The sequence below is a fragment of the Cetorhinus maximus genome, chromosome 16, assembly GCF_964194155.1.
Source record: "Cetorhinus maximus chromosome 16, sCetMax3.hap1.1, whole genome shotgun sequence".
Taxonomy (NCBI): Eukaryota; Metazoa; Chordata; class Chondrichthyes; order Lamniformes; family Cetorhinidae; genus Cetorhinus; species Cetorhinus maximus.
In genome coordinates this window covers 27,744,598-27,759,517 of record NC_135894.1, presented here as the reverse complement: position 1 = coordinate 27,759,517, position 14,920 = coordinate 27,744,598, and the positions used below count along the sequence as shown (strand labels likewise).

General features: G+C 47.7%; 1 protein-coding gene across 1 annotated transcript in view; it reads left to right on the top strand.

The window, feature by feature from the left end:
• mbtps2 (membrane-bound transcription factor peptidase, site 2) overlaps positions 1-14,920 on the top strand; it is a 43,730-nt gene that overhangs the window by 3,801 nt on the left and 25,009 nt on the right. Inside the window, exons 2-4 of the mRNA XM_078559562.1 lie at positions 6,780-6,928; positions 8,405-8,543; positions 10,798-10,901. Of these exons, the coding sequence (XP_078415688.1) occupies positions 6,780-6,928; positions 8,405-8,543; positions 10,798-10,901 (392 nt within the window). The remainder of the gene's footprint in view (positions 1-6,779; positions 6,929-8,404; positions 8,544-10,797; positions 10,902-14,920) is intronic.

Genomic DNA, 14,920 nt, shown 5'->3' with positions numbered 1-14,920 from the left:
TGTGACAGGGTGTGAGAGAGAGAGTGTGACAGGGTGAGAGAGAGAGAGAGAGTGTGTGACAGGGTGAGAGAGAGAGAGAGTGACAGGGTGAGAGAGAGAGAGAGTGACAGGGTGAGAGAGAGAGAGAGTGACAGGGTGAGAGAGAGAGAGAGTGACAGGGTGAGAGAGAGAGAGACAGTGACAGGGTGAGAGAGAGAGAGAGAGTGTGACAGGGTGAGAGAGAGAGTGTGACAGGGTGAGAGAGAGAGTGTGACAGGGTGAGAGAGAGAGAGAGAGAGAGTGACAGGGTGAGAGAGAGAGAGAGTGACAGGGTGAGAGAGAGAGAGAGATAGTGTGACAGGGTGAGAGAGAGAGAGAGAGAGTGTGACAGGGTGAGAGAGAGAGTGTGTGTGTTTGACAGGGTGAGAGAGAGAGAGTGTGACAGGATGAGAGAGAGTGAGTGACAGGGTGAGAGAGAGAGAGAGTGTGACAGGGTGAGAGAGAGAGAGAGTGACAGGGTGAGAGAGAGAGAGAGTGTGACAGGGTGAGAGAGAGAGAGAGAGTGACATGGTGAGAGAGAGAGAGAGTGACAGGGTGAGAGAGAGAGAGAGAGAGTGTGTGACAGGGTGAGAGAGAGAGTGACAGGGTGAGAGCGAGAGAGGGAGAGAGAGTGTGACAGGGTGAGAGAGAGAGAGAGTGACAGGGTGAGAGAGAGAGAGAGAGAGAGTGTGACAGGGTGAGAGAGAGAGTGTGACAGGGTGAGAGAGAGAGAGAGAGAGAGTGTGACAGGGTGAGAGAGAGAGAGACAGAGAGAGTGTGACAGGGTGAGAGAGAGAGAGAGTGTGACAGGGTGAGAGAGAGAGAGTGTGACAATGTGAGAGAGAGAGAGAGTGACAGGGTGAGAGAGAGAGAGAGTGTGACAGGGTGAGAGAGAGAGAGAGAGTGTGTGTGTGTGTGACAGGGTGAGAGAGAGAGAGTGTGACAGGATGAGAGAGAGTGAGTGACAGGGTGAGAGAGAGTGAGTGTGACAGGATGAGAGAGAGTGAGTGTGACAGGATGATAGAGAGTGAGTGTGACAGGGTGAGAGAGAGAGAGAGAGAGTGGGACAGGGTGAGAGAGAGAGAGAGAGTGTGACAGGGTGAGAGAGAGAGAGAGAGTGTGTTACAGGGAGAGAGAGAGAGAGAGAGAGAGTGTGACAGGGTGAGAGAGAGAGTGTGACAGGGTGAGAGAGAGAGTGTGACAGGGTGAGAGAGAGAGAGTGTGACAGGGTGAGAGAGAGAGAGTGTGACAGGGTGAGAGAGAGAGAGAGTGTGACAGGGAGCGAGAGAGAGAGAGAGTGTGACAGGGTGAGAAAGAGAGAGAGAGAGAGAGAGAGTGACAGGGAGAGAGAGAGAGAGAGAGTGTGACAGGGAGAGAGAGAGAGAGAGTGTGACAGTGAGAGAGCGAGAGAGTGTGACAGTGTGAGAGAGAGAGAGTGTGACAGTGAAAGAGAGGGAGTGTGTGACAGGGTGAGAGAGAGAGAGAGTGTGACAGGGTGAGAGAGAGAGAGAGAGTGTGACAGGGTGAGAGAGAGAGAGTGTGTGTGACAGGGTGAGAGAGAGAGAGTGTGACAGGATGAGAGAGAGTGAGTGTGACAGGGTGAGAGAGAGTGAGTGTGACAGGGTGAGAGAGAGTGTGTGACAGGGTGAGAGAGAGAGAGAGTGACAGGATGAGAGAGAGAGAGTGACAGGGTGAGAGAGAGAGAGAGAGAGAGTGTGTGACAGGATGAGAGAGAGTGAGTGTGACAAGGTGAGAGAGAGAGAGTGTGTGTGACAGGGTGAGAGAGAGAGTGAGTGTGACAGGGTGAGAGAGAGAGAGACAGTGTGTGACAGGGTGAGAGAGGGAGAGTGTGTGACAGGGTGAGAGAGAGAGAGTGTTTGACAGGGTGAGAGAGAGAGAGAGAGTGTGACAGGGTGAGAGAGAGAGTGTGTGACAGGGTGAGAGAGAGAGAGAGTGTGACAGGCTGAGAGAGAGAGAGAGAGTGTGACAGGGTGTGAGAGAGAGAGAGAGAGTGACAGGGTGAGAGAGAGAGAGAGTGTGACAGGGTGAGAGAGAGAGAGAGAGTGTGACAGGGTGAGAGAGAGAGAGAGTGTGACAGGGTGAGAGAGAGAGAGAGTGTGACAGGGTGAGAGAGAGAGAGAGTGTGACAGGGTGAGAGAGAGAGAGAGAGTGTGACAGGGTGATAGAGAGAGAGAGTGTGACAGGGTGATAGAGAGAGAGAGAGAGTGACAGGGTGAGAGAGAGAGAGAGAGAGTGACAGGGTGAGAGAGAGAGAGTGTGACAGGGTGAGAGAGAGTGTGACAGGGTGAGAGAGAGTGTGACAGGGTGAGAGAGAGTGTGACAGGGTGAGAGAGAGAGAGAGTGACAGGGTGAGAGAGAGAGAGTGTGACAGGGTGAGAGAGAGAGAGAGAGAGAGAGCGGGAGAGAGTTTGACAGGGTGAGAGAGAGAGAGTGTGTGACAGGGTGAGAGAGAGAGTGTGACATGGAGAGAGAGAGAGAGTGTGTGACAGGGTGAGAGAGAGAGAGAGTGTGACAGGGAGAGAGAGAGTGAGAGTGTGACAGGGTGAGAGAGAGAGAGAGTGTGACAGGGTTAGAGAGAGAGAGAGTGTGACAGGGTGAGAGAGAGAGAGTGTGACAGGGTGAGAGAGAGAGAGAGTGTGACAGGGTGAGAGAGAGAGAGAGTGTGACAGGGAGAGAGAGAGAGAGTGTGACAGGGTGAGAGAGAGAGAGAGAGTGACAGGGTGAGAAAGAGAGAGAGAGTGACAGGGTGAGAGAGAGAGAGAGAGTGACAGGGTGAGAGAGAGAGAGAGAGTGTGACAGCATGAGAGAGAGAGAGAGTGTGACAGGGTGAGAGAGAGAGTGTGTGACAGGGTGAGAGAGAGAGAGAGTGACAGGGTGAGAGAGAGAGAGAGTGTGACAGGGTGAGAGAGAGAGAGAGTGTGACAGGGTGAGAGAGAGAGAGAGTGTGACAGGGTGAGAGAGAGAGTGTGACAGGGTGAGAGAGAGAGTGTTACAGGGTGAGAGAGAGAGAGTGACAGGGTGAGAGAGAGAGAGAGAGTGTGACAGGGTGAGAGAGAGAGTGTGACAGCATGAGAGAGAGAGTGAGTGACAGGGTGAGAGAGAGAGAGAGTGTGACAGGGTGAGAGAGAGAGAGAGTGTGACAGGGTGAGAGAGAGAGAGAGTGACAGGGTGAGAGAGAGAGAGAGTGTGTGACAGGGTGAGAGAGAGAGAGAGTGACAGGGTGAGAGAGAGAGAGAGAGTGTGACAGGGTGAGAGAGAGAGGGAGAGAGAGTGTGACAGGGTGAGAGAGAGAGAGAGTGTGACAGGGTGAGAGAGAGAGAGAGAAAGTGTGACAGGGTGAGAGAGAGAGAGAGTGACAGGGTGAGAGAGAGAGAGAGTGACAGGGTGAGAGAGAGAGTGTGTGTGTTTGACAGGGTGAGAGAGAGAGAGTGTGACAGGATGAGAGACAGTGAGTGACACGGTGAGAGAGAGAGAGTGTGACAGGGTGAGAGAGAGAGTGTGACAGGGTGAGAGAGAGAGAGAGAGTGTGTGACAGGGTGAGAGAGAGAGTGAGTGACAGGGTGAGAGAGAGAGAGAGTGACAGGGTGAGAGAGAGAGTGTGACAGGGTGAGAGAGAGAGAGTGTGACTGGGTGAGAGAGAGAGAGAGAGTGTGTGACAGGGTGAGAGAGAGAGAGAGACAGAGTGAAAGGGTGAGAGAGAGAGAGAGAGTGACAGGGTGAGAGAGACAGAGTGAAAGGGTGAGAGAGAGAGAGAGAGAGAGTGAAAGGGTGAGAGAGAGAGAGAGAGAGAGTGTGACAGGGTGAGAGAGAGAGAGAGAGAGAGTGTGACAGGGTGAGAGAGAGAGTGTGTGTGTTTGACAGGGTGAGAGAGATAGAGTGTGACAGGATGAGAGAGAGTGAGTGACAGGGTGAGAGAGAGAGAGTGTGACAGGGTGAGAGAAAGAGAGAGTGACAGGGTGAGAGAGAGAGAGAGAGTGTGACAGGGTGAGAGAGAGAGTGTGTGACAGGGTGAGAGAGAGAGAGTGTGACAGGGTGAGAGAGAGAGAGAGTGTGACAGGGTGAGAGAGAGAGAGAGAGTGACAGGGTGAGAGAGAGAGAGAGAGTGTGTGTGACAGGGTGAGAGAGAGAGAGAGTGACAGGGTGAGAGAGAGAGAGAGTGTGTGACAGGGTGAGAGAGAGAGAGAGTGACAGGTGAGAGAGAGAGAGAGAGAGAGTGACAGGGTGAGAGAGAGAGAGAGAGAGTGTGACAGGGTGAGAGAGAGAGAGAGAGAGTGTGACAGGGTGAGAGAGAGAGAGAGAGAGAGAGTGTGACAGGCTGAGAGAGAGAGAGAGAGAGAGAGAGTGTGACAGGGTGATAGAGAGAGAGAGAGAGTGTGACAGGGTGAGAGAGAGAGAGTGTGACAATGTGAGAGAGAGAGCGAGAGTGACAGGGTGAGAGAGAGAGAGAGTGTGATAGGGTGAGAGAGTGTGTGTGTGTGTGACAGGGTGAGAGAGAGAGAGTGTGACAGGATGAGAGAGAGTGAGTGACAGGGTGAGAGAGAGAGTGAGTGACAGGATGAGAGAGAGTGAGTGACAGGATGAGAGAGAGTGAGTGTGACAGGATGAGAGAGAGTGAGTGTGACAGGATGAGAGAGAGTGAGTGTGACAGGGTGATAGAGAGAGAGAGAGAGAGTGGGACAGGGTGAGGGAGAGAGAGAGAGTGTGACAGGGTGAGAGAGAGAGAGAGTATGTTACAGGGAGAGAGAGAGAGAGAGTGTGACAGGGTGAGAGAGAGAGTGTGACAGGGTGAGAGGGAGAGTGTGACAGGGTGAGAGAGAGAGTGTGACAGGGTGAGAGAGAGAGTGTGACAGGGTGAGAGAGAGAGTGTGACAGGGTGAGAGAGAGAGTGTGACAGGGTGAGAGAGAGAGTGTGACAGGGTGAGAGAGAGAGTGTGACAGGGTGAGAGAGAGTGTGACAGGGTGAGAGAGAGAGTGTGACAGGGTGAGAGAGAGAGAGAGTGTGACAGGGTGAGAGAGAGAGAGAGTGTGACAGGGTGAGAGAGAGAGTGTGACAGGGTGAGAGAGAGAGTGTGACAGGGTGAGAGAGAGAGTGTGACAGGGTGAGAGAGAGAGTTTGACAGGGTGAGAGAGAGAGAGAGTGTGACAGGGTGAGAGAGAGAGAGTGTGACAGGGTGAGAGAGAGAGAGTGTGACAGGGTGAGAGAGAGAGAGTGTGACAGGGTGAGAGATAGTGAGTGTGACTGGGAGAGAGAGAGAGAGAGTGTGACAGGGTGAGAGAGAGAGAGAGTGACAGGGAGAGAGAGAGAGAGAGAGAGTGTGACAGGGTGAGAGAGAGAGAGAGAGTGTGACAGTGAGAGAGAGAGAGAGAGTGTGACAGTGTGAGAGAGAGAGAGTGTGACAGTGAAAGAGAGGGAGTGTGTGACAGGGTGAGAGAGAGAGAGAGAGTGTGACAGGGTGAGAGAGAGAGAATGTGTGTGACAGGGTGAGAGAGACAGAGTGTGACAGGATGAGAGAGAGTGAGTGTGACAGGGTGAGAGAGAGTGAGTGTGACAGGGTGAGAGAGAGTGAGTGTGACAGGGTGAGAGAGAGAGAGTGTGACAGGATGAGAGAGAGAGAGTGACAGGGTGAGAGAGAGCGAGAGAGTGTGTGACAGGGTGAGAGAGAGCGAGAGAATGTTTGACAGGGTGAGAGAGAGCGAGAGAGTGTGTGACAGGGTGAGAGAGAGCGAGAGAATGTGTGACAGGGTGAGAGAGAGCGAGAGAGTGTGTGACAGGGTGAGAGAGAGCGAGAGAATGTGTGACAGGGTGAGAGAGAGGGAGAGAATGTGTGACAGGGTGAGAGAGAGCGAAAGAGTGTGTGACATGGTGAGAGAGAGCGAAAGAGTGTGCGACAGGGTGAGAGAGAGCGAGAGAGTGTGCGACTGGGTGAGGGAGAGCGAGAGAATGTGTGACAGGGTGAGAGAGGGGGAGAGAGTGTGTGACAGGGTGAGAGAGAGCGAAAGAGTGTGTGACAGGGTGAGAGAGAGCGTGAGAGTGTGTGACAGGGTGAGAGAGAGCGAGAGAGTGTGTGACAGGGTGAGAGAGAGCGAGAGAGTGTGTGACAGGGTGAGAGAGAGTGTGTGACAGGGTGAGAGAGAGTGTGTGACCGGGTGAGAGAGAGTGTGTGACAGGGTGAGATAGAGCGAGAGAGTGTGTGACAGGGTGAGATAGAGCGAGAGAGTGTGAGACAGGGTGAGAGAGAGTGTGTGACAGGGTGAGATAGAGCGAGAGAGTGTGTGACAGGGTGAGAGAGAGTGTGTGACAGGGTGAGAGAGAGTGTGTGACAGGGTGAGATAGAGCGAGAGAGTGTGTGACAGGGTGAGAGCGAGAGAGACTTGGATCACATGCGTGTGAGTCTGAAGAAGCGCGAGTGAATCTAAGCGGGTCCGGCTGTAGACAGCCCAGTTAATTGAAGAGAGGGAAAGAGATTCCCGGGGTTCAGAGAGAGACCGGCTGGCAGTCAGTGTCTCTGCTGGAAGGGAATATGGAGGAAAACGCTAATTCAGTCTGCTCCCAACTCACTGCCCCTATCCACCTCTCTCCATTTCCCTATCTCGTACCTCTCGGTGTCTCACTTGCTAGCATGTCCACGCACTCTCTCTTTACATTTTGCTAGACTCTGAATGGTAATGGGAATATATTTGACGATTTTAGTTTGGTTTGTTCGGAGTGACACCGATCTCAGTCTCTTGTGATTGTACAGTCATCTCCCAGTCTCAAGGTTCGCTACGAGGAATGGCTGGCAAATCATGGGCTCAGCATTTCCCCCTTCCACATCCGGTGGCAGACCACCTTCTTCAATCGGCTCTTTATGAAGCTGGGTCGATGGAAGCCGCAGTTACTGTTCATCTGGTAAGTTCTATTTAAATCCACCTCTCATAACTAAGGTTGCATCAGAAAAATGAGTTCATCATTAACATGACCACTTAATAAGATTCGATGTGTCAGTCTGAGGTGCTGTACGTACAATCTAAATGTTGAGAGTTATTGCGAGATTGGTTACAGGTAGCAGTTTTGGATGAGCTGTATTAATGGAAGGTGGGAGACAGGCCAAAGGAGCATTGGAAAAGTGGGCTGGGAAGTGAGACATGAATTAGGATTACTGCTGCAGATGGAGAACCTTGGTTAGATTACACTTGGGGCATGTGTACTGTTCTGGTCTTCATATTTATAAAAAGGGTATTGTGGCTTTGGAGAAGGTGCAGAGATAATATAGGAATTGAGAGATTAGCTGATTGGAAAGTTTAAACAGGCCGGGGCTCTTTTCTACAGAAAAGTAAAGGTTGTGGAGTGACCTGAGAGAGGTATTTACGTTTAAGAAAGGGTTTTATACCCATTCCAGAGAACAGTTAGAATGTGGAACTTAGTACCACAAGGAGTAGTTGAGGTGAATAGTATAGATTCCTTTAAGGGGAAGCTGGATAAACACATGTGGGAGAAAGGAATAGACGGATATGCTGATTGGATTAGATGAAGTAGAATAGGAGGAGGCTTTTGTGGAGCAGAATTCTTGCCATAGAGCAGTTGGGCTGAATGAGCTGGTTCTGCACTGTACGTTCTGTGTCATTCTGTGTAAGTGGAAGTCTTTATCATGGAGTGGATATGGTATGGAAAGCTCAGCTTGGGGCCAAGCAGTAATGCCACTGTTTCCACCTTGCCAATGAGTGAAGCCCATGCCCCAGTAATGAATTGCAAAATGATAGCTTCTGCTGTCTGAATTTAAGCCAATTCCTTGATAGGCCTATATTTCTGTTTATAAATATGTGCCGCTCGATGTAATATAGAGGTAATGTACTGTGTTCCAATCCTTTAAAGTGTCAGCTGTAACTCAGTGGATAGCACTCCTCCCTCTATGTCAGAAAGTCATGGGTTTAAGACCCAGTCGAGTGACTTGAACACACAGTTCACTCCTGTGTAGCACTGAGGCAGTGTTGCACTTCAGGAGGTGCAGATTTCAGATGTGAATTTAAACAGAGGCCGAGTCTGCCCTTTCAGGTGGTTATAACAGATCCTGTGGTACAATTTGAAGAGCAGAGTTCTTCCAATATTTCTCTATCAACCCACACCGCTAAAACAGACAATCCAGTCATTTATCACAGTGCTGCTTGTGGGAGCTTGCTGTGTGCAATTGGTTGCCTTGTTTCCTACATGACAACATTTACTATATTTCAGAAGTGCTTCATCAGCTCTGAAGTGATTTTGAATGTCCTGAAGTTATGAAAGGTGCCATATAAATTAAAGTTTTTTCTTTACCTAATGATCCTCAGCACCCCTCACAGGCAGCAGCATGTAATTGGGTCATTAAGTGTTTTTTTTTTGATTTTCCAGGTTCAGCCTGGGAATGGTCTTTGGCGTGGTCTCCATGTTTGTTTCAATTATGCTTCTGGCCAAAACATTCTCGCAGACGTTGGCACTGATGACAGCAGAGGGCCCTACGCCTGAGAATGAACGCATTTTACAAGTTGTGGTAAGTGCCCTTAACCCAGAGATAAACAGAGATTTGAGAAGATGGGAGCTTTTCCCATTGGAGCTAAGAAGCCTGCAGACTGTGAAGGGGTTGTGATAGGGTCAATAGTGATGGGTTGTTTGCACTGGGTAACAAGAAGGCACAAATTTAAAATGAGAAGAAAAGGAGTTGATGGGTAGGTTAGAAAACACAGATTTTGTGGTGTTAAGGACAGAGCTATATCTCAGCACTAGAATAATACATGTTATCTGATATCATAGAATGACAACAGAAGGAGGTCATTGTGTGGGTGCAAACTCCCTGTCCTTTCCCCGTAACTCTACAAACTTTTTCTCTTCAGGTGGGTAACAGTGGAAATTGCAGAGGCGCTTCCATAATTTAACAACCTTCTTTAGATACAGGAGTGGTGCCAGAGGACTTGTTAAAAAAAGGGTTGAAGATAAGCTCAACAATTATAGGCCAATCAGTTTAACCTCAATGGTGGGTAAACTTTTAGGAACAATTATTCAGGACAAGATTAACAAGTCGCTTTGGATCATGAGATAATTAAGAAATGCCATCACAGATTTGTTAAGGACAATTCATGTTTAACTAACTTGCTCAATGTTTTTCTTGAGGTAGCAGAGAGCGTGGATGTGGGTAATGTGGTTGATGTGGTGTACATGGACTTCCAAAAGGCATCTAATAAAGAGCCGCATGACAGGCTTGTGAGCAAAGTTAGAGTTCATGGAATAAAAGTAACTGTGTGGATGCAAAATTGGCTGAGTGACAAGATACAGAGAGCAGTAGTGAACAGTTGTTTTTCAGACTTGTGGAGGTTTTATAGTAGAGTTCCCAAGGGTTGCTGTTAGGATCCCTGCTTTTCCTGATTATATATATTAATGACCTAGACTTGGGTGTACAGGGCACAATTTCAATATTTGCAGATGACACAGAACTTGAAAATATTGTGAACTGCAAGGAGGGTAGTGTAGTGGGGACCAAAAACAATGGCTTCAGTCTTCCTACTATTTAATTGGAGGAAATTTCTGCTCATCCAGTACTGGATGTCGGATAAGCAGTCTGAAAATTTAACAACAGTGGAGGAGTCGAGAGGTGGTGGTGAGGTAGAGCTGGGTATCATCAGTGTACATGTGAAAACTAACACTGTGTCTTCGGATGATGTCACCAAGGGGCAACATGTAGATGAGAAATAGGAGAGGATCAGGAATAGATCCTTGGGGGACACCATAGGTAATGGTGTGGGAGCAGGAAGAGAAGCCATTGCAAGTGATTCTCTGGCTATGATTAGATAGATAAGAATGGAACCAGGTGAGAGCAGCCCCACCCAGCTGGACAACAGAGGAGAGGTGCTGGAGATGGATGGTATGGTCAACCGTGTCAAAGGCTGCAGACAGAAGGATCAGGAGGGAAAGTTTACCTTTATCACAGAGGATGTAATTTGTAACTTTAAGAGCCATAATGGTGCCATGACAGAAAATCCAATTGGAGAGGTTCAAACATGGAGTTCCAAGAAAGGTGGAAGCAGATTTAGGAGGTGACAACATGTTCAAGGACTTTGGAGCTGAAAGGGAGCTTGGAGATGGGATGGTATTTTGCAAAGACAATGTGGTCAAGAGTTGTTTTCTTGAGGAGGGGTTGATGATGGCAGATTTAAAGGAGAGAGAGACACCTGAAGAGAGAGAACTGTTTACAATATCAGTTAATATGGGGACCAGGAGGGCAAGTTGGGTGATCAGTTTAATAGGAACAGGGTTGAGGGAACAGGAGGTGAGTCTCATGCATAAAATGAGCTCAGAGAGGGCAAGAGGGGAAGTAGTAGAGAAAGATGTGAGTTCAGAGCTAGGGAGGGTGGGGAGCATTATGGGCAGTTTGACCAGATGAGCTAGGGGAAGGGAGGGACACAGCAGAGGCATCTGATTGGATGGCCTCGATCTTGGCGACAAAGCTCCTCACATTTGCTTTTGGAGCTGAGGGTGGAAGAAACAAGCACTTTCCTGCTTGAGCATTTTAGTCTTTCTTTGCCTCAAGAGTATTTGCTTTATCTAACATTACAATAATCTGCCCATCATGTAGCCACTGATTTCATAGGCTAACTGTATAAGATGTCTCGAATTGCTTTTGGTATGCAGTCTCCTTAGCTTGCAAGCAACTCCCGATACCTGTGTAGCTTAATTCAGTACAGAGCCTCTGAATATGGAGCATGATATTAATTGTGGAAATAACTATTGATTATTCCTGTTACCATCAACAGGTGCCTGGTGTTAACCTGCCAATCAGCCAGATGGTATATTTTTTCTCTGCGATTCTGATCAGTGGCGTCATACATGAAATAGGCCATGGGGTGGCTGCTGTCAGGTACAGTTATTATTCATTCTGTTCGTGCCCATTGCTTCTGTTCAGATAGGAAATATAAAGAGTTGTATGAGGTGGCTTGTTCCATTCCACCCTGAACTTCAGAGGTGTTGTTTTTGTGTTTTTGATCTCTTACCTGGAGAACGGTGTGACGTGGTGGAAGAATTCGCAGGCTAATTAACAATCTGATAGGCGAAGACGTGACTTGAAAGCTCTTTCTGTGGCTGTAACCGTCTTTATTCCAGCCAGTAGGGTGGTTAGTCCTTTATAGGAGAGTGGCTTTCTCGGCTTCCAGGATCCGTACAATATTGGGGTGAGAGGGTTGGCACCCGCACCAACTGGACATGAGCTTCCCGCCAGATTTGAACCCAGAATTGAGAGCCAGAGCTTTGTTCTCCACTTGTCAGGACTGTCTACAGTGCAATTTGAACACACTCCTTTCTGGGCTGGAGGTGAATGGTATCGCTGAATCAAAGGCTTGCTGTTTTTATCAGGGCAGTGCTGCCATGTCAGAATAAGGATGTTCTGGGATTTGCCATAAACATTCTTTCTTCTCATACGGAGAATAATGTGGGAAAATGTGAAGTTGTTCACTTTAGCAGGAAGAATAAAAAAGCAGAGTATTACTTAAATGGAGAATGACTGCAGAATTCTGAGGTGCAGAGGGATCTAGGTGTTCCAGTACATGAGTCACAAAAAGTTAGTATGCAGGTACAGCAAGTAATTAAGAAGGCTAATGGAATGCTATCCTTTATTACGAGAGGAGTTGAACAGAAAGTAAGGATATTATGCTTTAGTTATACAGACCATTGGTGAGACCACATCATGAATACTGTGTGCAGTTTTGGTCTCCTGATTTCAGGAAGGATGTAAATGCATTGAAGACAGTTCAGAGGAAGTTTACTAGATTGATACCTGGAATGAGCGGGTTGTCTTATAAGGAAAGTTTAGACAGACTGGGCTTGTTTCCACTGGAATTTAGAAGAGCGAAGTGTACAAGATCCTGAATGGTCTTGACAAGGTGGACATGGAAAGGATATTTCCTCTTGTGGGTGAGTCCAGAACTAGGGGGCACTGTTTTAAAATTAGGGGTGGCCCTTTTAGGACAGAGATGGGGAGAATTTTTCTCTCTGAGGGTTGTGCAACTTTGGAACTCTCTGCCTCAGAAGGTGGTGGAGGCGGGATCACTGAATATTTTTAAGGTGGAGGCAGATAGATTCTTGTTAGGCAAGGGAATCAAAGGTTATCGAGGTTAAATGGGGATGTGGAATTTGAAACACAAACAAATCAGCCATGATCTTATTGAATGGCAGAGCAGTCTTGAGGGGCCAAATAGCCTACTCCTCCTTTTTCATATGTTTGTATATATATATATATATATATATATCCCTTCCACTCAGAATGAAGGTAGCAGTACTTTGCACAAAGAGAGTAACTAGTTGATACAATACAATTGGTATTGCTGGAATATTGGGCTGAACTTTATGCCCCCCCCGCCCCCCCCCCCCACCCCCAACCGAGGTCAGGATGGTGAAGGGGGTTGGCATAAGATTGGGCGCCATGACAATGGCACCGTGCCCATTGCTTCTCCACCCTCACGGGTATTTTACCCAAGGTAGGGGAGGCATCAGGCTCGCCTGTGCACCAGTTGTGGCCCTTAACTGTCTAATTAATCATCAGTTAAGGGTCTCGTCACACTGTTGCAGGGATTTTTCCCATGGCAGGGAAAGGCCCACGCCAAGTGTCCAGGGCACCCATTAAAGCATAATTTGGGGTGGGGTGATGCCTCCTGTTTGCAAGAGGCACCTATCTCTCCACTCCCCAAACTATTCGCAGTTTGGGAATAATAGAAAGTCTGCAGCTAAATTCTCAAATTACAATCAAACTTGTGATCTTCTGTGGTCACCCGAATGGATCAGAACAGAAGTATAAGACTTCAGGAACGCAAATCTAGTGGTCTGAGGAGGAAGTTGAGATAGATCATTGAGTCAACTAAAAAAGGAAAACAGTAATTAAAGCCATAGGCAAGAAATATGTATAAACCAGCAATATTTAAAACAGATACAGAACCTAAAGTGCAGATAGGAAGAAAAACATTTTGTAACAAGCCTACAGTGCCTTTTAAAGAGCTCTTTTGTGTTTACATGTTCCTAAGGATTTGGCCCAAGATGAACTCCGGAGCTCATATCTGTGCCATTACCCAGACCACCTATTTCCATCTCTGTAACATTGCCATGCTTTGCCCCGACTCAACTCACCTGTTACTGAAACTCTCATTCCTGCCTTTGTTAGCTCTAGATCTGACTGTTCCAACACATCCCTGGCTGGCTTCCCACATTCTACCCTCTGTAAACTTGAAGTCATCCAAACCTCTACTGCCTGTGCCCTTACTCACACCGTGTCCGCTTCCCCTATCATATCTGTGCTCGCTGAACTGCATTGGCTATCGGTCAAGCAACACCTCGATTGTAAAATTCTCAACCTTGTTTTTGAATTCTTCCATAGCCTTGACCCTCCCTATTTTCCCTAATTTCCTCTGACCCCACAACCCTCCAAGATATCTGCTCCTCCAATTCAGGCCTCTTGAGCGTCCTCGATTTTAATCCATCACTGGTGGCTGTGCCTTCAGCTGCCTTGGTCCTAAGCTCTGGATTTCGCTCCCTACACCTCTCCGACTGGCTCCATCATTTTCTTCCTTTAATATACTCCTTAAAACTTAGGTCTTTGACCTAGCTTTTGGAAATTTGACCTAATACTGCATTCGCTAGCTGGATGTTTAATTTTGATTTATATTGCTCCTGCAAAGTACCTTGAGATTTTATTACTTTAAAGGTGCAATATAAATTGTTATTGTCAATAAAATGCTTATTTTTGCTTTAGGTGGACCTGTTGCATTAGGTTCCATCACATAACGTTAGTAGCTATTTCACAGCACCGCCTACAGATGCAATACTTATGGATCATTCAGCGGTGTAAGTTTTAAGGTCCGGGAGGCAAAGATTACCCAAAATAGGCAGTTGAAAACTCATGTGATTTGAAGGTAGTTTATTAAGAAGCAGTAGTTTAGATATGATGCATAATCTAAATAATAGGGAAGGTGAGAAAAGCTTACTGATCCTGGTGGCTGAACGAATGGATGGCACAGAATGATCTCTGTTGCTTGTGGCAGCAGCATTCTGATGTCTAGCCAATGAGTTAGGAAACTCTTCCCCTGCTCTTCCTCCTGTTGAAGAGAACTGTCCCCTGCCTCCAAGGGGCCGCTAGTATACATTATTTCTAGGGGCTGATTGTTTGCCCGATGTCAATCACTTGTCCAAATAGCTCTGCCAATGACCGCACGACGGGTACCCAAGGTGTCACCACCCCACCGTCCATCACTTTAACTCAAGGTCATCTTTTAGCTTTCCTCATGCTGGAAGCCATTTATTAGCTTTTACTGGAATCTTGTATGGATAAGAAGGGACAGGACGCTGTCCTATTGACTTAGGAATGTCAACATGGAAGCCTGAACCAGGAAACCTCAACATTTTTAGGGACTGGTTATTTGTTTTTCCAGAGAGAGAAAGAAAAGCGCTTTTCTGCCAGGTGGCCTCAGGCTATGCCTACTAACTCCATAAGAATTCTACAATATTCTGAAATTTCTAACAGTGGTTTCAAGACACAATAGAGAAATAGATGAGGTTGGCGAGAAAGTTGGGCCTTTAAAAGATAGGGAAGGGAAAATAGTTAAATATAATTTATTACTCAGTTTTCAGGAGTACAGTACTGGCTCCATCTCCAGTCTCACAGGCATTACAAATACCAGAACAGCTGTGGTAAGCTATTTGATCATTTGAAAGGCCTGCAAACTTCACAAGTCCTTTGAACCAGATCTAAGGGTCCAGATGGGGAATTTGTTTGAGGAGGGGGAGGTGGGACAGGTGTGATGGGACAGGGATGGTGTCCGGTTTTTTGGGGACTTGGGACAGAATGTATGACCAAACTCAGTGAGTACATTTAAAAAGAGTGGTGCTGATGCTTAG